At 39.6% G+C, this 24,428-nt stretch overlaps 1 protein-coding gene across 6 annotated transcripts in view; it reads right to left on the bottom strand.

The window, feature by feature from the left end:
• The window catches only part of lcorl (ligand dependent nuclear receptor corepressor-like), a 116,073-nt gene that overhangs the window by 75,087 nt on the left and 16,558 nt on the right, over window positions 1-24,428 (bottom strand). For 5 of the 6 annotated variants that reach the window (XM_060825313.1, XM_060825303.1, XM_060825310.1 and 2 more), the window contains exons 2-3: window positions 16,891-16,956; window positions 2,976-3,055 (exon numbers count right to left, since the gene is read on the bottom strand). In XM_060825313.1, coding sequence (XP_060681296.1) covers window positions 2,976-3,055; window positions 16,891-16,956 — 146 coding nt within the window. The remainder of the gene's footprint in view (window positions 1-2,975; window positions 3,056-16,890; window positions 16,957-24,428) is intronic. The other variant, XM_060825320.1, reaches the window with a different exon arrangement.

The following is a 24,428-nucleotide window of genomic DNA, read 5'->3' as shown; positions in this document are numbered from 1 at the left end:
AAAAGGTCATACTACAGCATCTGACCCTGTAGAGAAAATAGCCCTTATCTATTCAGCCTCTCCTGTAGTTCAAACCCTCCAGCCTTGGCAACTTGCTCATAAATCTCTTCTGAACCCGTTCAAGTTTCACAACATTCTTCCTATAGCAGGGAGGCCAGAACTGAACACAGTATTGCAAAAGTGACCTCACTAATGCACTGTACAACCACAACATGACTTCCCAACTCCTATACTCAATACACTAATCATGCATACTAAACACCACTTTTACTATCTTGTCTACCTGCAACTCACTTTCAAGGAACTTTTAACCTGCCCTCTAAGCTCGCTTTGTTCTGCAACACTCCCCAGGGCCCCAAATGTCCTGCCCTAGCAAAACGTAGCACCTCACATTTATCTAGATTATTCTCCATTTGCCATTCCTTGGCCCATCGGCTTATTCGATCAAGGTTCTGCTGCATTCTGAGGTAACCTCCTTCAATGTGCACTACAACACCAATTTTGGTGTCATCTGCAAATTTACTAACCATACTTCTTATATTCACATCCAAATCATTTACATAAATGACAAAAAGCATCTGACTCAGCACCCATCTTTGCAAGACACCACTGGTCACAGGCCTCTAGTCTGAAAAGCAACCTTCCGCTGCACCTCCATCTTTTAGCTCATTTTGTATCCAAATACCTACTTCTCCATGTATTGCATGTGATCTAACCTTGTTAACCAGTCCACCATGTGGAACCCTGTTGAACACTTGTCCAACTCCTCCTTCATCAATCCTTGGTCACTTTTTCAAAAAACTCAAGCAAGTTCGTGAAACACGATTTTCCATGTACAAAACAATGTAAACTTCCCTAACCATTCCTTGCCCTTCCCTCAATTTTAAGGTGCATTATGAAATAAGTTTCAGATTCACAATTATACAGATAGATTGATGATGTTCCTACACAAAATGTCAGGAAAAAAGGGTGTAAACGTTACTTCTAGTTTACCTTTCTGCAAGACTGAAGGCAACTTTAAGGCAAAAGTAGTGAGATTAAGTTAAACTCAAATACTGAAAAATAACAGTTGCAATCATTGAAACCAGTTCGCTCATGAGTATCTGTATCTAAAATTAGAATCCGCAGTCAACTACCTTTAACATTATATATGTTCACCAGATCCCATTCAGGTCATGGTTGAGGCAACATAATATCAACTTCTAGTATTCAAAATCGAGTTCTGATGCTTGTATTAAATCAACAAAGAAATGATGGATGCTGTTACTATTAAGATCAGCAAGTAGAAGTGAGAAAAGGTAAAGCATTGTGTGTGTATTAAAAAGTATTGAAGTAGTCAAAAATTAGGAGTATTTTTAAATTCTGGACGTTCACAATTCAAGAATATTAACCGATGTTCATACAGCATGCCATAAACTGGACCAGTTTTGGAATGATCACCAAATAAAAGTCCAGAACAATTTAGGATTGAGTTATTCACCCCTTCGGGCCTGCTCCACCATTTGACAATACCAGTTTGTGGTCTCAACTCTGCTTTCCTGTCTGCCCGTCACATTGCCCTCAACTCTCTTGCCCGAAAAATCCACTCAACATGGTCATAAGTGAATGCAATAACTCAACCTCCAAGGAGAAGGATCTAAAGAGACTATAAAAGATTAGGTTAAGCAAGTGGCATTGATCTAGCAATGTGGAAAAATGTGCAATTACTCATTTCAAGAACAAAAAAAATGCACATTATTCAAATGGTGGGAGATTACAGAGTTCTGATTTAAGGAGGATCCAGTTTGCTTGGTACATGAATCATAAAAGCCTAGCATGCAGGTACAACAAATAATCAGGAAAAGGTAACAATGTTATCACTTCTTGCAAAGGAATTTGAATACAGAAGTAGGGAGGCTATGCTTTGGTTATACAAGACAGTGGTGAGACCACATCTGGAATACATTGTTTAAAATTGGTCATCTTGATTAAGAGGATGTAAAATGATGGAAATAATTCAGAGAAGGCTTACCAGACTCATAATTGAAATGGATGGGCTGTCTTATGAGGAAATGGAAGACGGAAAGGGGTTTATATCCATGAGGCTAGGAGAATCATAGCTGACAATCAAAAATTTAGATCCTAAAAGAGAACGTCACCTCCTACAAGGATCTAGAAGTAGTGGTTGCTACTTTAAAAAAAAGTCAGCCATTTAACGAAATGACGAGGTGAAATGTTTCCTCACAGTGACATGAGTCTATGCAACTCTTTGAAGGGAGGTGTGGATAGATTCTTTAAAGCTAAAGGGTGAAAGGTTACCAGGAGTTGGCAGGAACGTGGATTTGTGGTTATAACCAGATTGGCCATGACCTTATTAAATGGTGGAATAGGCTAGAGAAGCTGAATGACCTGTTGTTTACTCACATGATCTGAGGAAGAGAATTCCAAAAGACCAACAATCCTCAGCAAGATGAGAGAAAAGACCTCTTACTCTTAAACTGTATCCTAGCTCTATTCTCCCAAGAGGAAACAATCACTCGGCATCCATCTTATCAATAACCCTCAATATCATATTTCAATGTATTGTTTCTTCTGAATATCAGAGCCTACACAGAACATGCTCAACTTTTTTCTAATAATTTCTTCATGCTGAAGTTTAACTACTTGTCGTACAATAATATCCTTTCTTTTCCCGCACAATCCTGTGCATCTATAGTAAACGATCCTTGTGTTAATATTAAACTTCTCTTGAAATAAACAGACTATTTGTCTCATCAATTATATCTGCCTTCTAAAGTTTCAGTGATTCACGTAGCAAGACACCCAATTTTTTTGTACTAGTGAATTCTACAATCTATTTAGATCATCTAATGTTTTCATTTTTTGTGCTGAAATGGACAGGTTCACATTTTCCAATTATACTCCAATTTTGAGTTTTTTGGTCCATTTGTTTATCCACGTAGTTGTGTACATGCTGTCATAGCTGTTGCACTTACCTTTACTTTTTCTCTCCTTATGTGGCAAAATGAACAGTTTTCATTCATAGACCAGTCAGTCACTTCTTCGGGTTCACAGTCTTCAAACAAAACAAGTACAAAAATATTTTACTGACTCACCAGAAAGCAAATATATTCTGTTAGTTTTTTGGTAATAACAGAAACAATCATTGAGTCAACAAAAACAAAAGAGTCCTGCAGCATTATTATCCTGGACATTATGTCACTTAAATATACTTATGTTAGGTTTTCAGAAACCTCTCCACCTTTCACATCCTATCAAGTCTCTCAAAATCATATACAGTCTCAGTCAGTCAGTATGGAGCCAGAAACTTTTGTCCAACTCATCCATGCCAACTGGACATCCCAATCTAAACTAGTCCCATTTGCCAGCATTTGACCTATATCCCTCCAAATAATTCCTATTCATATACCCATGCATATGCCTTTTAAAATACTGTAATCATACTTGCCCCCACCACTTCCCTCTGGCAATTTGTTCTGTAAATGCACTAATCTCTGCATGAAAAAGTTATCCCTCAGTTATCCTTTTTAAATCTTTCCCCTCACTTTAAACCTACACCTTCTACTTTTAGAAGCCCCCAATCTGGAAAAAGACCTTGGCTATTCACCCTATCAATGCCCCTCATGGATTTTATAAAACTCATCCTCCGCCACTCCAAGGGAAAAAAGCCCTCGCCTATTCACAGTGCCTCACTATAACTCAAAACACTCCAGTCCTACCAACATTCTTGTAAATATTTCCTACACCATCTCAAGTTTAACAATATCCATTCTAAAGGGGACCAGAACTGCACAGTACTCTAAACGTGCCCTCACTGATGCCCTATACAGCCGCCACATGATGTCCTAACTCCTACACTCAATAATGTGCCCAATGAGAAAACACTTTCACCACTCTGCTCACTTGCAACTTCATTTTCAAGGAACTATACACTTGAAACCCTATGTCTTTGTTTGGCAACATCCCCCAGGGCCTTACTATTAAAGTCCTGCCCTGGTTTGCCTTACCAAAATGCAACACCTCACATTTAACTAAATTAAACTTCATCTGCGACTCTTTGGCCTATCTGATCATGGTCCCATCGTACTCAGAGATATTCCTTTTCACTGTTACATAGGTCTGCTACATCACCTATTTGGTGTCAAATACATTCTTACTAACCACGTTTCCTATATTCATAGCCAAATCTTTTACATAAAAATGACAAAAAACAATGGACCCAGCACCAATTCTTGTGGCACACCACCAGACACAGGCCTCCAGTCCGAAAAGCATCTCTCTATCACCACCCTATCTCCTACCTTCAAGCCAATTGTGTGTGCAATCGGTTAGCTCCCCTAACGTGATCTAATGTTACTAACCAGTCTACTAAGCAGAGTGTTGAACACTTACTGAAGTCCACATAGACATCTACTACTTTGCTTTTAATCTTTGCCAACACTTTAAAAAATTCATTCTAGTTAGTGAGACACGATTTACCATGTAAAAAGTCACTGCATATACAAAGGTTGAAACTCATCAACTGCCTTTTAGCCAAAACATGTTGTTATTCACTCATTAAATGGCAAACTGAATTTGACATATCATTTTAAATACTGGGTTCCTTGTAACTAGGTACAATGCATCAAGCAGACAGTACAAGTTGTATGTGCACTGAAGTCTAAATATAGACAGAGCAAATCCTGAATATTAAATGAAAATGGCATATATAACTCAACTTTTGAAAGATTGAGATTGCAAACATCAACTTCTTTGACAAAGTAATCCTCAGACTACAAAGGAACAAGCAGATGATATTTCTGAATAAAAAACTTTCTTGGCTTTTGCACTACATATGTGGGATAACCTTCTAGTCAGCAAAGCCATTGGGAGTGCAGTTAGGCATGTTAGATTTTAAGTGACTATGACAAACAGATTTTCTTTAAGAATGCCAGTTTTCTAGTGGCAAGGTGTACAATTAAAGATTTTTTTAAAAAAAAGTCCAATAAATTCACTTTTCCATAAGCATTAAGGCATGTATGTACAAATTATCACTGATTTCCAGAAGTAACACTTGCCACATATTTGTTTACAAAACACCTTCCAAGAACAGATCTCTGGGGCTAATTGTTGGTGGACAATTCAATGAACCAAAGACCACATTAAAATGTTCATATGCACCTAATGGAAAATACAGGCAATTTCAGCAGAACTGGAATACAGGGAGAACTCGCCTTTTGGATACAGAACTGGCTCAAAGGAAGAAGACAGAGGGTGGTGGTAGAGGGTTATTTTTCAGACTGGAGGCCTGTGACCAGTGGAGTGCCACAAGGATCGGTGCTGGGCCCTCTACTTTTTGTCATTTACATAAATGATTTAGATGCGAGCATAAGAGGTACAGTTAGTAAGTTTGCAGATGACACCAAAATTTGAGGTGTAGTGGACAGCGAAGAGGGTTACCTCAGATTACAACAGGATCTGAACCAGATGGGCCAATGGACTAAGAAGTGGCAGATGGAGTTTAATTCAGATAAATACGAGGTGCTGCATTTTGGGAAAGCAAATCTTAGCAGGACATGTATACTTAATGGTAAGGTCCTAGGGAGTGTTGCTGCACAAAGAAACCTTGGAGTGCAGGCTCATAGCTCCTTGAAAATGGAGTCGCAGGTAGATAGGATAGTGAAGACGACGTTTGGTATGCTTTCCTTTATTGATCAGAGTATTGAGTACAGGAGTTGGGAGGTCATGTTGTGGCTGGACAGGACATTGGTTAGGTCACTGTTGGAATATTGTGTGCAATTCTGGTCTCCTTCCTATCGGAAAGGTGTTCTGAAACTTGAAAGGGTTCAGAAAAGATTTACAAGGATGTTGCCAGGGTTGGAGGATTTGAGCTACAGGGAGAGGCTGAACAGGCTGTGGCTGTTTTCCCTGGAGCGTCGGAGACTGAGGGGTGACCTTATAAAGGTTTACAATATTATGAGGGGCAAGGATAGGATAAATAGACAAAGTTTTTTCCCTGGAGTCGGGGAGTCCAGAACTAGAGGGCATAGGTTTAAGGTGAGAGGAGAAAGATATAAAAGAGACCGAAGAGGCAACGTCTTCACACAGAGGGTGGTATGTGTATGGAATGAGCTGCCAGTGGAATGGCGGAGGCTGATACAATTGCAACATTTAAGAGGCATATGAATAGGAAGGGTTTGGAGGGATATGGGCCAGGTGCTGGCCCATATCTGGACTAGATTGGGTTGGGATATCTGGTCAGCATGGACAGGTTGGACTGAAGGGTCTGTTTCCATGCTGTACATCTCTATGACTCTAATATCACAAAAAATGTTTTAAATGGCAACCTTGTAGGTGCTTTTAAGATTAGTCAATAAGAGTGTAAGATTTGTTTATAGAATGCCTTTAATGTAATAAAAACATCCAAGACAGTTGGACAGGAGAATTAAAAACAAACATTTGACACCATGTCTCCATGAAATAAATCTGGGTGTTTGGCCAAAGAGGTAGGTTAAAGTGCACCCAAAAGGAGGAAGGAAAGGTAGAGATGCAGCCAGGCTTAAGGAAGGAATTACAACATTTAGAACCATAGCTACTAAATAAAAGTAATAACGGTACAGCAACAGAATCAAAAGCTCCAGTACCTATAATCAGATGTGTGCAGATAGGAAGTAGTAAGGTATTGGGAGGGATTTCAAGGAGAATTTTAAAATCAAGGCATGGTTTAACACAGTGAATGCAGATCAGCAAGCACAGCATGATGGCTGTATGAGGTCTAGTGCGAGTAAGCACATGGGCAGGGTTTTGGTGATCTTAAATTAGGAGTAGAATGTAGGCTATTTGACAAAGAGTGCTTCTGTGAGGATAATCAAGTTATGGTAACAAAAACATGGATGAAGGTCTCTGTAGATGAGCAGAGGCAAGGGTCAAGTAAGGTAACACTATGGAAATGGATACAGGAAATCTGAATGATGCCAAATATTAAAATTAATAGAAACTTATCTAAGTCTGAAATATAAGGTTATAAAAATGTTGGTCTGGTCTCAGGCGGTTGTCAGGCACAGGGACAGGGAAAGAGTGGGTAACCCAAACCAAACTAAATGTCTTAGAATCATACAGCACAGAAACAGATCTTTTGATCCAATTCATCCATGCCAACCAGGTTTGCCAAACTAAATTATTTCCATTTACCTGCATTTAGCTCATGTCCCTCTAAACCTTTCCTACCCATATATGTGGGAGAAAGTGAAGACTCCACATGCTGGAGATCAGAGTCAAAACGTCTGGTGCTGGTAAAGCACAGCTAGTCAGGCAGCATCCGAGGAGGGGAGTCGATGTTTTGAGCATAAGAGCTTATGCTCAAAACGTCAAGTCTCCTGCTCCTCTTACGCTGCCTGACCGACTGTGCTTTTCCAGCACTGCACTTTTGGACTCTATCCATATACCTGCCCAAAATGTCTTTTAAGTGTTCTAATTGTAGTTGCCACTACCACTTCCTTGGGCACTTCATTCTATATATGCACTACCCTCTGTGTAATAAAAGTTTTCTCCGAACATTGCAGTTGCTGGGGGCCAGGTGAGGGAGAGGTTTGAGGGTGAATCCATGGAGAGTTAGAAGGGCTCAGGCAGAGTTCAGCTGACAAGCGTCAGGAGTCTGGGAATCGGATCAGGTCTAACAGGAGGGTGCTCAGACATCTATGCGGTGTCCAAACCAAGCCAGAGGTGGGGAGTCAATAACACTCGGGGCTCAGTTTAACCATGGCCCAGTTTGCCTCTAATGTTTCCTGGGTAACTTAAGCTCATTCAGAATCCACCAACTTTAACTCTCAGTTGTAGGCACTTGGGGTCCCAGATGCTGTGTAATTGCCCTCTGGAACTTGAATTCACAGGGCAATGCCCAGGATAAAGTCAAGTCTGGACTTGCATATTATCCCAATGTGAGAGTCCAGTCTGTAACTATCTTGCCATCACAAGAGTTGGGCCTGTGTTTCCCTATATTAATTCTGAATTTGTCCCCTTCAGTATTCCAAATATTGAACTGGTCTTTAAAAAAAAAAGTAGACCATCTAAACAAAGTCAACCAGAAGTACAAGAAAATTTAGTCTTAACAAAACAATTTTTCACCCTAAATGTTAATCCAGACTTTAAAATTCATTCAATTAAACCTATACTGCAGCAATGGATGACCTCAAAAACAAAGTACACCATGCATCAGCTCCAACTAAAGCGGGATGGATACCTGCTGGAACTATCAACTATTATCTTTGTTTATGAGCAACCCATTGACATGTGTGTGCAAATGTACCTAAAGTTTCAACAAGCACCAACAAAGCTGAACATATTGACCCATTATGGGATAATAGAGGTCCTATTTGAGTAAAAGAGAAGACTAAGCCGGCAAGTGAAACTTCTGCCTGGAAACAGTACAAGTAAAGCAAGTATGTATTTCATGGGCAATGCACTATTAAAAGCTTCAAGTGGAGATGATGATTGTCATTGCTGGTAGAAAAGAAGTCCAACTGAATTTGGAGGAATGTTATGCTGCACGTGTTTAAAGCTCCAATTAAACTGTATTTGCGATATTGTGCAGAGTGATTCATCTCAGGAATGACGCACTAGTCTTGGGAAGGAAATATCTCCAATTGACCAGAATGACTCGTGGGATTACGAAGGTTACATACAAAAGGTAACAGTAGTATTGTGGTACACCGTACCAAGAAATCCGAAGGCTCTGATTTTAACTCAATTAGTTAACACGTTTGGAATAAAAAGTGAGCCTCAGTAAATGGTCACCATAAACAACCAAAATATCATAAAAACCCACGCGGCTCATTCCTGCCTCTTGTGAAAAGAAATGTGTCATTCTTCTTACATCTGATTCCAGATGTACAGTGATAGGGTGAATCTTAAATCATCATCTGAAGTAGACTATGAATCTACTCACTTGTGTCAAACAATTCCAAAAGAATCAAAATAGATATGAGATTAGAAAGGCCACTCATATCAATCTCGAATACAGAAAGGAAAAAAAGACTCTACTGCCCAGTCGAATCTTCAAATACCTTCTCAATACCATGAGGGGTGTCAGAATTGGAACAGCAGTCCCAGACTATCCAGCAGCAGACTGACATGAATAACGCATGGCAGCCCATGTTCTAGACCTTCAAACACCAATCTTCAGTATGTTCTATCCCATCAACAGGTCAGACCAGACGTGGCAGCACAGTGCTGGACATGGTCCTTTACAGTCTTCAGTGACTCCAAATCACACAAAGGGCATCAGTGCAAACTTGGGGTAGGGGGCTATCCCTCAGCTAAAGAATCAGTGTTCCTTCCTGTTGAAACAATATTTGACCCAGATAGGAAAGTTCATGATATCCATAAGCAGTGCTTTCACACCTGTACTTATCAAACTGGCAAATCCTAAGGATCTACAACACGTAGGAAAACAGATAAAACACACCATACCAAACCCTGACAATGTCACAGATGCGCCTACCCCGATAGCTGATTAGTGAAAGTGATTACCTTTGTGGAGACAAAATCATTGAATTTGAGTGATGCGTGCCTGCAACATGGTGTTAGACTCAAAAAGTTAAGCATTTTAAAACCTAGCATCTATGATACATTCTGGCCATCAATATCAGACACAAAAAACTGTATTCAACCATAAACCGCAACCTGCAATTTCATAGTCCAGCATATCCCTCACTCTGCCAGTACCATCAAGCCAAATTGCCAAATCAATTTCAATGAGGACAATATGACGACAGCAGCACCAGCTCTACCTAGAAATTAGCTATATCAATCCAATGAAGCTATACTAAAGGACTATGTACATGCTCAGCAATGGAAGGAACATGCAATGGACAAAGCAAAGCAATCTAACAACCACAAGATCAAAATTCTGCAGTTATGAATGATGGCAGAAATTAGCCAAGTAGAAGACCACTCTGCATGTCAACACAAGTAGTTTCTGACAGATAATTGCAAATACTTCCAACTCCTCTGGCATGACATTCCAGGCACTTAACACCCTCTGTATTAAAGAAAACTTGCCTCTTGTCTCCTTTAAACTCTCTCTTTTCCCTTAAGCCTATATTCCCTAGTATTTGACATTTCTACCCTGGGAAAAAAAAACACCATCGATCCATGCCTCAGAAGTTTTACAACATTCAATCAGGCAGCTCTTAGCCTGAGAGTTTATTGAAAACAAATCAAATTTGTCCCATCTCTCCTCATAGCTAATATCCTCAAAACCAGAGAGCATTCTGGTAAACCCTTTCTGTACCCTTTCCAAAGTCTCCAATCCTTTCAGTAGTGTGGCGACCAGAACTGTGTGCAATATTCAAAACTTGGCCAAACTAAAGTTTGCATAGCTTCAACATGACTTGCCAATTTTATCCTCCATGCCCTGACCAACGAAGGCAAACATGCCATACTCCTCCTCAAGTGAGTGGATAAGGTGGTCAGGTAACAGTAGACTTGTACGCTTAGATCTCTCCTAAGGGTTCTGCCATTTACTGTATGCTTCCCTCCTGCATTAAACCTTCCATAATGCATCACCTTATCTGCATAGATTAAAGTCCATCTGCCATTTTTCTGCCCAAGTCTCTGGCCCTACTTCCTGCTGCATCACCTGACAATCATCCTCACTCTCCACAATTCCTCCAATCTTTGCATAATCCATAAACTTACTAATCAAACCTATATTCGCCTCCACATCATTTGTATGTATTACAAACAGAGGTCCCAGTACTAATTCTCATGGAACACCACTGGTCACTGATCTCCTGTCAGAAAAATACCCTTCCCACTGCTACAGTATGACCACGCCAGTCCTGTATCCACCTCACTAGTTCACCACTGATCACATATGACTTCACATTCTGTGTCAACTTGACATGTCAAAAGGTCTTGCTAAAGTCCATGAAGACATCAATGACCCTGCCTTCAAACATCATGTTACTTCCTCAAAAACCTCAAATCAATTTTTGAAAAACACAACCTCCCCAGCACAAAGCCATATCGACTATTGCTATTAAATCTATATTTTTCTAGATGTGAGTAATGAATGAACAAAATTATAAAAAATGATTTTCAATCCATTCAGTCTCTAAACTAGATATCTAGAACCTCTTACTTTCTAATGTGCAGAGGCTTCTAGTCCAACAATGCTTCAATTATAAAAGTTTAACTTGGGCCATTCCCAATTTCCTCCAGTTCAACTCCCTCTGATCTCTGACTGTGGCCTCTGGCACATCTGTCACTCTTTTCAGCTGTCTAGGCCATGCGCTGTGGAATTCCCTTATTAAACCTCCTTCTCCTGTCCTTATTTTTATGATACTAAAAATCTACATTTCTGGCCAAGTTTAATGTCACCTGGCTGAACATTTATTCTAGCACTGGAGAGTTAGAAGAAGCTACTTCAATGCAAAACATCCAGTTTGCAAAACATCCTGAACTGAAGTGTTTAGCTAGAAATCTACTCTGGGTATAGAAAGGTAAAAAATCCAAAGTCTCAGCTGCAAGAGTCAAAGAAAACACTTTGCAGCTCACAGGATTGACAGTGAAAAACAGTCAAATTAACCTACAAATGTAATGGGTAAGGAAAATTTCTCTTTTGTTATTAACTATGAACTGGTGGTATTGGTGAGTAGATGGGATTTTGTTTACCAGGTAATTAAAGTCAGTTAAAAACTGTTATATACACAGAACATGGCTTAATTTATTTCTTCTGTGGAATAAACTTGCCTTATTGTTGAAACCAGCGCTGAAAATGTGTTGCTGGAAAAGCGCAGCAGGTCAGGCAGCATCCAAGGAACAGGAAATTCGACGTTTCGGGCATAAGCCCTTCATCAGGAATGAGGAAAGTGTGTCCAGCAGGCTAAGATAAAAGGTAGGGAGGAGGGACTTGGGGGAGGGGCGATGGAGATGTGATAGGTGGAAGGAGGTCAAGGTGAGGGTGCTAGGCCGGAGTGGTCAGGAAAAAGATTGCAGGTTAGGAAGGCGGTGCTGAGTTCGAGGGATTCGACTGAGACAAGGTGGGGGAGGGGAAAATGAGGAAACTGGAGAAATCTGAGTTCATCCCTTGTGGTTGGAGGGTTCCCAGGCGGAAGACGAGGCGCTCTTCCTCCAACCGTCGTGTTGTTATGGTCTGGCGATGGAGGAGTCCAAGGACCTGCATGTCCTTGGTGGAGTGGGAGGGGGAGTTGAAGTGTTGAGCCACAGGGTGGTTTTCCAGCAATACATTTTCAGCTCTGATCTCCAGCATCTGCAGACCTCACTTTCTCCTCCTTATTGTTGAAACCAAACTTGCAGCCTTGTTCGTGGTTGCTTATGTGTCAGTAAAAGACTGCCACATTTAAAAAAAAATCTATGAAGCCTGATGTCATTCTGGAATCTGACTTTTCCAGTGGTAACATCAGCTAGGATCACAACATAAGTAGAAATGATTTGACAATTCCAAAATAGATTGATGCAATTATTTTGTTTCATAACCTAGTCATGAGTCTCCGACTTGCAGTCAGTTTATCTGGAAGCATTTGAAAATCTGGAAACCTTTAACAAACTGGAAAGTTGCTGTCATGCAAAGTTAAAGACAAGTAGGGGAAAATTGTTGAAATAAATACAAGGCTTCTAAGAGGCAGAGTACAAAATTCAGGAACTTTCAACTTTTCCTGTATTTAAAAATATATTGAAGAGCCTGGGCACTACAGAAAATAAAATAGCTGGTGTTTTGGTGGTAGGACAGAATATATGAGGCTTTAAAACTCAGTACAGGGCCAACAGAACCCCTATATTACACATATGTATTCCATATAGTCTGGTTTAATAAACAGTCCAAGGGCAGTGGAGTTGCTGATATGGCCTGACAATGGTAATTTTAAACTTTTGATGAAGTGAAGAATTACTGTAGGACAATACCTCAAAGTCTCCACAAGAAGATGAAGTATGAGATTGTAGGTTTCTGAATTTTAGAAAACGTGTTCATTTCTTCAACTGGCAGATTTTGGACTCTCCTAGCTTTGCATACCTTGTGTCAATTTCTTGCCAAACACTGCTGGTTTGGAAGAAATCAACTTGACCAGGAGCAGGTAGGTGGGGTTAGTTTAGTTTGGAATTATATTCGCCACAGACTGGTTGGATCAGAAGGTCTGTTTCTGTGCTACGTGACACTATGAAGCCTGTTCACTAAGGGAACTTATTCCCTTAACTGCTCTGAACAGACTTCTTTTTCTCGGAGAGAATTTTCTTGCAATCACTTAAGTAACCAAAAAATGTACAGAAATCTTTGGTACTTGGTGGCATTAATTACCTATATGTCTTCCAACTCCAAATGCATGATCGAGCCAAAGTCTAATCTTTAATCCTTCTGTGAGCTTGCATCATCCTTTTTATGGAATCTCCTCCAGATGCCCTGTTATGTCAACTCCAACTCTGTGCCTTTTCCCTTCCCACCCCCAGCCTTCTATTATTCTAATGAAGTAGTCAGCTAGGTTTTACAAACCTCTCCACCTTTCAAATCCTATTAAGTCTTTCGGAGTCATATAAAGTCAGAGTCACACTGCACAGAAACAGATCCTTCCGTCAAACTCATCCACGCCAATCAGACATCCCAATCTGACTTAGTCCCATTTGCCAGCATTTAGCCTATATCCCTCTAAACACTTTCAATTCATGTACCCATCCAGGTGCCTTTTAAATATTGTAATGGAATCCACTCCCACCACTTCCTCTGGCAGTTCATTCCATACACACACCATTCTCTGCAAGAAAACATTACCCCTCAGGTCCTTTTAGATTTTTCCCCTCTCACCTTCAACCTATGCCCTCTAAATTTAGATTCCCCCACCCTAGGAAAAAGACCTTGGATATTCACCCTATCCATCCCATGATTTTATAACATCTAAGGTCACTACTCAGGCTGCAAGGAAATAAGACCCAGCTGATTCAGCTTCTCCATATTGTTCAAAGCCTCAGTTCCAGTAACATCTTTGTAAATCTTTTTTGCACTGTCTCAAGTTTAACAAAAACCCTATAGAAGGGCAACCAGAATTGTACACAGTATTCTAAAAGTGGACTCATTAATATCCTGAAAAACAACATGACATCCCAACTCATTGCATTGACCAATGAAGACAAGAATGCCAAATGCCTTCTTCAAAAGATGGCGGGGATTTCTGGCAGCTTTTGCAACTGAATGAGAACGCATTCCAAAAACAAAATGATTTTCATCTGTTAAGCAAGGGCTAACTCAAGAACTAGCCACACAAAAGCTTTCAGGCATATGAAGTAATTTGCCTAACTGGTATATCCCAAATATCAACAACATAAATCTCTCAAATTATATTGCATCAGTACAGTCCTGGTGCTTGCCACTATTTACATGGATGAATGCAGGAAGGTTGAGCTTCATTTCTAAATTTCTACAAGGATTTACAAACCACAGCCAGATTTCTTTCTCCCCCCAAGGATCTTGTAATGCAGGAGAAAATCAACTCACTGCTGCAACACTCCAGTGTCATGGGGTAGAATTACCTTATTAATTCCAGAATATTTTGATTCTAGTTATGTGTTCACTGCTTAAGTCTCCCCAAACTGGTAGCAATAGTGGACAGTCATTGGTTACAGAGTCTTACTCATGAAATCTTAGCATTTGCAAGTTTTATTTCTTCCTTTCATAAAGTAATAACTATACAAATGCAGCTCATTGCCATCTCAGCAGTTAACAACTGACTTAATTGATCAGACTGCTATTATTCAGTACCACTCAACATTGCACTTTTAAGTATACCAAATGCTAAAGGTTAACTGTTTTTAAAATTTAGTAAAAAATTCTAAACGAATGATGCAGAATTATGGTGAGTTATGTAAAATTCCTATATACAGCAGAAAGTTATTACACCCCCCCCCCCCCCCCCCCCCCCCCAAATGCACACATTTTGGGAAACTGTGGGAATATGCATCAGTATATAAATTGTTTTGCGTCAAGAAATTCAATTGCATCAGATAAATTTCAGGGAAAAGGAGATGGGAAGTTTAAGGACTGAAGCAATCAGTCCATATCAAATGCAGCAAAACTTGGACAATATCCACAGCTAGGCTGAAAAGTAGCAATATTTATGCCATACAAATGCTACGCAATGACCACTAAGAGGCACTCTCATAATTGGCCTTTGACATTCAATAGCAATACCATCACTGAAACTCCAGTGTTAAAAAGGGTGGGCCGTGGAGCGGAAGGATAATATTGATCAGAAACTGAACTTGGACTAGCTAAATAAATATAGTAACAAGATCACATCAGAGGCTAACGACATTGCAGTGAGTAACTTCCGTCCCCCAACTCCCCAGATCCTGTCCACCACCTACAAGGTACAAGTCAGGAGTGTGATGGAATACTCTCCACTTTTCTGTATGATGCAGCTCCAAAATGCTGGTCACCATTCAGGACAAAGCAAATGGCTTGACTGGCACTAAAGGATCCATTCTCTCCACAAAGAGCAGAAGTGTGTTTCTATAGAAATTCACCAAAACTCATGACCACTACCACCTGGAATGATCAACATAGCACATACACTAGTAGGTGCAAGCTCCCTCCAAGCTGGTCTCACAACATAGGACAATACAGGCCTTCAGGCCATTATACCTGCACTGACTATTCCATTCTAAACCAATACTATCTGCCTGCACATGGCCCATATCCATCTCACCCCTTCCTTTTCATATGTCTAAGTGCCTCTTAAAACATTGCTATCAAAAGTTTCCACCACCTCTCATGACAACACACTCCAGGTACCTACCACCCTCTAAAAGATGTGCAAGGCACTTTTTTATTTAAAATTTCCCCTCTCATTTTAAATCCATGCCCACATAGTATTTAACATTCCTATCCTGGCAAAAAAAAACTGACTAGCCATCTTATCCATGCCTCTCAATTTTACATACTTACATCAGGTTGCACCTCTGCCTCTAACATTCTAGCGGAGACAACTAAAGTTTGTCTAATGTCTTCTTATAACTAATACAGTCCAATCCAGGCAATCCTGGTAACGCTTTGAATCTTTCCCAAGGCCTACATATCCTTCTGCAGACAATACCCCAAATGCGACTTAACCAAGTTTTATGTAGCTACAATGTGATTGGTTAGCTTTTATACTCAATGCTCCGACTGACAAAGGCAAGCATACAGTGTCGCCATTCCTTCAATGTCACTGGGTCAAACTCCTGGAATTGTCTCCCTAGGTGCCTTATGGATTTACTTACAGCAGAGGGTCAAACTGGCAGCTGCTCACCACCTCCCCAAAGGCCAGTAGCAATGGCCAACAAATGCTGGCCCAGCCAGTGACGCTCACATCCCAGGAGTGAATAAAACAAAACTGATAGCAAAAGGATGGAAATAATTACACAAAATGTGAATCTAGTTTTTAGAAAGACTAATTCAACTGTATGTTTAATATTCAACTGTATATTATAACTGCCAGTACATTGAAAAAGGAGGTATTATGTTAGACTTAGCATATTATCCTTTTTATGGATAGTTAGCAAATAGTACATGGAGAAAGCAAAACATGCTATCAGTTGGATGCATGTAAACTAGAATTAGATGTTTGCGCATTTTCCAAAAAGGTAAGTTCTAATAAAGTCAGTAAGTTAATTGAAGCTCAAGCCTCTAAAGTTACAGATGGCACTTAAAAACAACCAAATTAGCAAGGGCAGGGTTGTCGGGACGGGAGGAGAAATCAGCTTGAAATTTTTAAATTCTTAAAAATTAACTGAAACCTGCAACTATGTTTTCACTCAAACCCATGAAAACAACTAAAATTCAATTACAGCATAAATCACAATTTAAAATTTACATTTAATAACTAAATTTGTTCCGATGGTCATATTCAAAAAACATTTTACCATCAAATAAACTGAGGTCTCTGAGTAACCTTGGTCCATAAAGCCCTTCCAAGATGCTTTCGAATCCTGTAATCAAAATGTTAATATGTTAGCTCACAAAGCAAAAGAATACATTGACACAAAGTGTTAAATGAACTTTATCACAACCAAGATTCCATCAATACTCTCAACATCATGTCTGAACACAATTTAACATTTTTCTGCAAGTATAGTTAGTGCTTCAACTAAAACTGTATTGTTCTTACAGTGCTGCTTGTGGTGCCAGCAACTGACAGGTGAGGTGCAGGAGCGAACTTCAAGCACTCATGCAGTGTGGGTAGTGCAAGCAGCTGATTTGTGCTTGCAGAGAGTCGAAAGACTCAAGGTTCTAGATTACATAATAAAGACCAACACTGAAGAGAGCTGCACCGTCAGATCTGCTGCGTTTGGAAGAGACTTATAGGGTGGATGTCAAAATTTGATTACAATGAGCTATGTGAATATTGTCATAGTCAAAATTTATCCTTTATTCAAGATGACCAAAGGAAAATCATTCAAGCAATCTCATTTGCCTATGACTTGATGCATATAAAGTGGCCTCTACATTTACCTATTAAAAAAATATGACTACAGTTCAAAGAAGTGATCTGTTCATCTTGAAGTGCTTTGGGATGCTTGGAAGTCTTTACAAATAACTCTTCCTGAGGTAAGTTCTAAAATTCTAAAACTTGTAATTCACCAGCTTAATATCCACAGTTGAACCATAACAGCTGCTGCAGCTAAAATGCAATTTTACCACATTAAAGAGAGGTCTTTGAGTTACATAAAGTTCTGATAATGTAAGTAAAATTGTGTATATATGCTCTTCAAAGTCAAACAATTTAATCACTTCAGTCCAAAAAGTTGACTGTACACATACATGCTGGAAGCTTTCAGAAGACAGGATCATTTCACAAAAATAACTGTTGGTCCTGTAAGGGAATCTGAAGCTGGCAACCAGCACTAAAATGAAGAGTGCTCTCTAGAGTACCTTCCCAATCCCGTGGAATCAAAGCCAATGTAAGAGGTTGAAATTCATTTAGGTGGAAGTGCTAAGGGGCGCTGGAAGTGTGGAAGAAACCAGGGTAATAAAACCTCCACAATAGGGTAAAGATAGTTACATGGGAAGGTGTTGCCATCCATAGCCTGTTTTCAGAAATCTAAAGTGCTTCTTCAATAGGACAATATTTTGGAGAGAGATAAAGCCAGATGATTGATAGCAGAGTTCAAAGTGGAAGTGGAATATGAGATAGTTGGGATTGCCATTGGCAAGGAAGTAGTGACGGGGCTTGCTTGACTTTAGTGGTCACTCAACACATGCCAAAGGAGTTAGAATGCACATTAGTAGACTCATATTTTTACTAATCTACAATTTAATTGACTGAGTCACTTGAAGGTAGCCAAAAAGGACAAAAACAAAACAGTTTTGATTTTTATAATGATGGTTTAACAACAAATTGTTCTATTGCAAATTTGGGTATTCGCATAGGGAAGTACCTAACACTACAGCAACATTTCTTTTGAAAAATGTCTTTCCACGGATATTAAACTATGTATAGTTAAACAAAGGTAGAAACTGACACTGCACTTGTTAACTGAACAAGATTTTTCTTAAAAAACTTTAGAAGATTTAACTCTTCGATCCTGCCCATTACAACTAGAGCATTGGAAAAGATACCAATGATCTCAACGCACTGTACTTTAGAAGAGAGTCACAGCTATCTAAAGAGTTATATTCAAAAGTGCATTTGGATGTGTTATGATTAGGACTGAGCTCAACTATTCACATTTACACAAGATGATAGTAATGCATATCTGGTTATTGTCTATTATACCAAAAGCATGATCAACAAACATTAAATTTGAATATACAATTAACTAACTGAAAATGAATTAATAGACTGTAGCATTACACCTTCCAAAAACCTGGACAACATTGTGCCTGCAAGGTCCAGTTCCACCTTCTACCAGTTTTTTGAATCCTCCATATGCTAAATTATCAGAACAGCTTGTCTGACATCTAATATTGGACGAGCAGAAATTTCCACAGTTTACCAGGTGGGGGACAGAAAAAGAAAGTTTACAGGTGGATCCACTAAAGAGCCACATGTAGATGCAAAGTAGGATGGAGTGAAGGATAGATTTTTAAGGATACTAGAAATAATTGTGCAGGAACAGAAAGAGAAGCCAAGCTATGCTCTGACTTCAATTAAATAAGTGCCAAAGAACGTGCGCAGTTGCACCCAGCTGATCGACAGTAGAAAGGCACTGGAGCACACTGGACCACTAGAAAATCAGAGTGAACAAAGTGACAGTCATCCTGTTCACAATGAATGGAAATGAGCAGCACTTAAATATGAACTATTAAGACTGGGAACTGCTGAGCCTCACTGGCAAGAGAACAAAACAGGGAACAGACAGACCAACTGTGAGCCATATTTTTACTTGGTAGGATGTGAGGGGATATTTTGCCTTTAAGAGATGTATTCTGTCCTGTTTTTCTTGCAAGGGAGTGTTGTCACAGTGGTGGCAACATATCTCCTTCAGACAGGAGTTGGTAAATAGCTGAGTTATCTGTGGATGTTTCTTTTTAAAGCAAGACAAGAGAATCATGTGTAGGTGGGGGTCAGGCTCACAAACCCAAAGGAACTTTAAAAGCTAGTTGATGGTTTTCACTGCTGCTCAACTGAAGTTTTAGACAGACAGGCTTCTTCCTAAAAAATCTGAAGAGGAGATTGTTTCTTTTGGTTTTCTTTCTACTAGACAGGAGAGATAGCATGCGAGACTGATAACCATGTTTATGGGATGCTATCTATACTAGAACAGTTGATTAGTGGTTAAATAATAACTTTATTGAAATATGTAACAAGATAATGTATGTCAATTCTTCTTTTGTAAGAATAAAACGTGTTGATTAAAGCTTAGTGGTGGACGAATCAAAACATGTATGGAACAAAGCACCTTACACATGCCTTTTTAGAAAAATCTAAAATATAACGTCTAGGCTATCTCTGTAATATACTTGGGGAGGGGGTGGGATCTGGCCTAGTTCATAATAGGATTTTCTTTTTAAAGCCAGAATCAAAAAATGTCAAACAGATACAGATGCCAGGTTAAAATTAAAAAGACAAAAAACTGTAAAGCCCAAACGATGAGTCAAGGCTGCACAACAACCAATATCAATACAGCACTGCTGCTATAAGAAAACATAGTTAACTGCTTTTGAATCATTAAAAAAGGTTAGCATGGAGGATAAAGCAATAAGTAAGGCATTAACGAGATCTAGAATTCAACAAAGTATTTTGGAATTTGGAACTCACCCAGATGTGCAGTGGTCTGGCATTACATGGTGGCAACTGACCTAGACAGACAGTATGCCTGGGTTCCAGTGAGGAACACTTTTGGTGAAAGCTGCTTGCATGTTGGAGTTAGCTACCAGTTTGTTTACCAAGATCTATGCCAAAGTGGTGTATTGCTCTATGTTTTTAAACACGTGTTGTAGCATTTAATTCCAAGGGGTTTCTCCACCCTGAATAACACCCATATTCTGAAGTATTTGGACAGCCTCCGTCCACGCTGTGGAAAGAGAATAATATCCCTACTTTAAAACTCACCTTCCACCACAGCTTTGGAAGACCTGATCAACATAATTTCCCATGTTATCTAATGTTTAACGCATAGACAAAATTCCTAATGATCAAAATAAATTTTACTTGCAATAGTTAATTGCAATGATTTTGTGGCCCATTGCATGTAGCTAAAGACCATCACGGTTAGTGCTAGCTGCACACAGCAAGCATTACAATGAACAGATGGCACAAAGTTAGCATACATGCCTGTATTGGGCAAATTGCTGAAGAGGATTTTGAGAGACAGGATTTATGATTACTTGGAAAACCATAGTTTGATTAAAGATAGCATGACTTTGAGGGGGGCGGGTCATGCCTCACAAACCTGACTGAATTCAGAGGGTGCGACAAAACTCATTAATGAAGGTAGAGCAGTGGATATAGTGCATGTGGATTTTAACAAGGTGTTTGATAAGGTTTCCCATGGTAGGCTCATTCAGAAAGCAAGGGATACAGGGAAATCTGGCTGCCTGCATACAGAACTGGCTGGCCCACAGAAGACAGGTGGTGGTAGATGGAAAATATTCAGCCTGGAGCTTGGTTATCAGTAATGTTCCACAGGCATCGGTTCTGGGACCTCTCCTCTTTATGATTCTTATAAATGAGGAAAATTAAGTGGAAGGGTTGGTTAGTAAATTTGCCTGTAACATGAGAGCTGGAGGAGTGGTGGATAGTGTGGAGGGCTGTTGTAGGTTGCAACGGGACATTGACAGGGTGCAGAACTGGGCCGCTAAGTGGCAGATGGAGTTCATCTGAGAAAAGTGTGAAGAGATTAATTTTGGAAGGTTGAATTTGAATGCAGAATATAGGGCTAAAGGCAAGATTCTTGGCAGTATGGAGGAGTAGAGGGATTTGGGATCCATGTCCATAGACCCCTCCAAGCTGACAGTTGTTAAGAAGGCATATAGTATGTAGGCTTTCATTATCAGGGGATTGAAGTTAAGAGGCAGGAAGTTATTCTGCAGCTCTTTAGAGGCCTGTTTGGATGACACTTGAAATATTTTATTCAGTTCTGGTAGCCTCTTATAGGAAGAATGTGGAAGCTTTAGAGAAGGTGCAGAGGAGATTTACCTGGATGCTGCCTGCTATTTAGGGCATATCTTATGAAGAAAGGTTGAGGAAGTTAGGGCTTTTCGTATTGGAGCAAAGAAGGATGAGGTGACTTGATAGAGGTGTATAAGATGATGAGAGGCATAGATAGAGTGGATAGTCAGAGACTTTTTTCCATGACGGAAATGGCTATCACGAGGGGGTATAATTTTAAAGGTGCCTTGAAGGAGGTTGAGAGGAGATGTCAGAGATCGGTTCTTTACACAGAGTGGTGGATTGTGGAATGCACTGCCAGTGTGGTAGCAGAGTCAGATAGATTAGGGACATTTAAACGACTCTTGGATAGGTACTTGGAAGGGTATCTGGTTAGTTTGATCTCAGTAGGATAAAAGGTGTGCACAACATAAGTCATAAGAGTGGAAGTAAGGCCATTCGGCCCATCAAGTCCACTCCGCCATTCATTCATGGCTGATGGGCATTTCAACTCCACTTACCAGCATTCTCCCTGAAGCCCTTAATTCCTTGTGACATCAAGAATCTATCAATCTCTGCCTTGAAGACATTTAGCATCCAGGCCTCCACTGCATTCTGCGGCAATGAATTCCACAGGCCCACCACTCTGGCTGAAGAAATGTCTCCGCATTTCTGTTCTGAATTGACCCACTCTAATTCTAAGGCTGTGTTCACGGGTCCTAGTCTCCTCGCCTACGGAAACAATTTCCTAGCGTCCACCCTTTCCAAGCCATGTATTATCTTGTAAGTTTCTATTAAGTCTCCCCTTAATCTTCTAAACTCCAACGAATACAATCCCAGGATCCAGCCGTTCCTCGTATGTTAGACCAACTATTCCAGGGATCATATCAGTGTGAATCTCTGCTGGACACGTTCCAGTGCCAGTATGTTCTTCCTGAGGTGTGGGGACCAAAACTGGACACAGTACTCCAAATCGGGCCTAAACAGAGCTTTATAAAGTCTCAGTAGCACAACATCTAGGGCTGAAGGACCTGTACTGTGCTCTACAGTTCTATGTAGAATGTCAGTGTTCAAGGGATTTCCAATTCAGTTTCCAAAGGGCAAAGCCAAACAATGTTTTAGCACAGATTGAAAAACAAAGCCAGGAATTAGAAACTATAATTTAGAGAAAAGCTATGCCATAATGGGATTATTTTCATTGAAAGAAAGAAAATCAAGATAGGTTTTTCAAAGAGACAATGAAAAGAATGTTTACTTTAGATAAACTGGGATAAGACATCAACCCTTTGAAATGGTCACCAAAAGGGTTGATGTTTAAGAAAAATATGTTGAACATAAATGTACAAGATGCAGACCAGATGCGCTTTTGAGGGTAAATTGCAGAAATATTTTTGACAGAGAACCATTTTCTGTACTGTGAAGTCACAAGTTTGACAAATGAGGTGATTTAAAAAGGTGATATTTCTAAATACTAATTTTTGATTACATTGGTAACCAAGATTCTTGATTAGAAGTTTCTTCCACACTAAACATGGGTATGCAACCTCAAAGTGTAGCTAGTTTATAAGCAAACAATCACTTTTTGTCTGTTTTCACAAATGTGACTCATTATTTTTCAAATAATAAATACAAGCATTTCTCAGTTCTGCTTGTCTAACTAACGTGTGAAGCCAAAAAGAAAAATAGTAAGCTTGATAAGATTTTACCTTTTTTCCTGCAAAGGAATACCAAGATAAAGTTAAGACAGAGAAAATAGAATGTTATTTGGTATTAAAAAGAATGGGTAGTGATCTATTTAACCGTACAAAGCTCTTGGATAGCTTGACAAGATATAGGCAGGAAGAATTATTCCCTTGGGTGGGCCAAGGATATCTAGAACCAGGGTATACTGTCTCATAAGGGGCAGATCATTTAGGAAAGAGATGAGAAATTTCTTTAGAGGTTGGAGAATCTTTGGGATATTCTGCCCAGAGGTTAAGTGATTGAGTACATTCAAAACTTAGATTAAAGTGATTTCTCAATAATAAAAACATTAAGGAATTTAGAGATAGTGCAGAAAGAAATTGTACTCATGTAGAAGATTAACTAAGGTCTCAATGAATGGCACAGTAGGCTTGAACGAGTAGATGGTCTACTCCTATCAGTGTTCTAATTCATTCTTGGAAATGCAGTGATCACTCGCATTCACTGTGGAGTCCCACTTGTTGAGAACATTGCGATAGGCCTTGCTTTTAATCACTCACCTGTGACTTTATTTTATGGATACTAATGAAACATAATGAGTTCCGGCCTCAAAACACGTGTTCATCATAAATCACATTTAGAATGCCTGAACTCGAAGGGTTCTTATGGCTCAGAGGTGGTATCCCCACCTGAGAGAGGAGGCCCAGTATCAAGCCCCAATCACTTCTCAGGTGCGTAATAATATCTCTAAACAGGTTGATTAAAAATATTTATTTTAATTCAGGGAGGGTTCTTGTGATACAGTGATAGTGTCCCTACCACTGAGTTTAGAAGGTAGGCCTCAATTCCTACCTGTTCCACAAGTGTTTCATAACATTTGAAGATATTGATGAGAAAAGTCTTATCCTATCTCAGGTAGCAGAAGGACGACTTCCCATGATTTTCTTTGGTTTTTCAAAACGTTATTTGCAACTTGACCATGACAAAGTAAGCTAATAAACGTAGGACATTGCAGGAAAGCAGGTTGGATTCAAAAAAATAAAAAGCCCTTGGACCACAGATCATCCTCAATTCAAAGTTGCTTAAATTCCTACATCACCAAAATTAAGAAACTTGTTTGGTTATCTGCATGTTCAGACTGCTTCGACTAATTTATTGGCTACTTCAGCTATCAAAACGAGACAA

The sequence above is a fragment of the Hemiscyllium ocellatum genome, chromosome 1 (genome assembly GCF_020745735.1).
Source record: "Hemiscyllium ocellatum isolate sHemOce1 chromosome 1, sHemOce1.pat.X.cur, whole genome shotgun sequence".
NCBI lineage: Eukaryota > Metazoa > Chordata > Chondrichthyes > Orectolobiformes > Hemiscylliidae > Hemiscyllium > Hemiscyllium ocellatum.
This window is presented reverse-complemented; position numbering and strand designations above follow the sequence as displayed.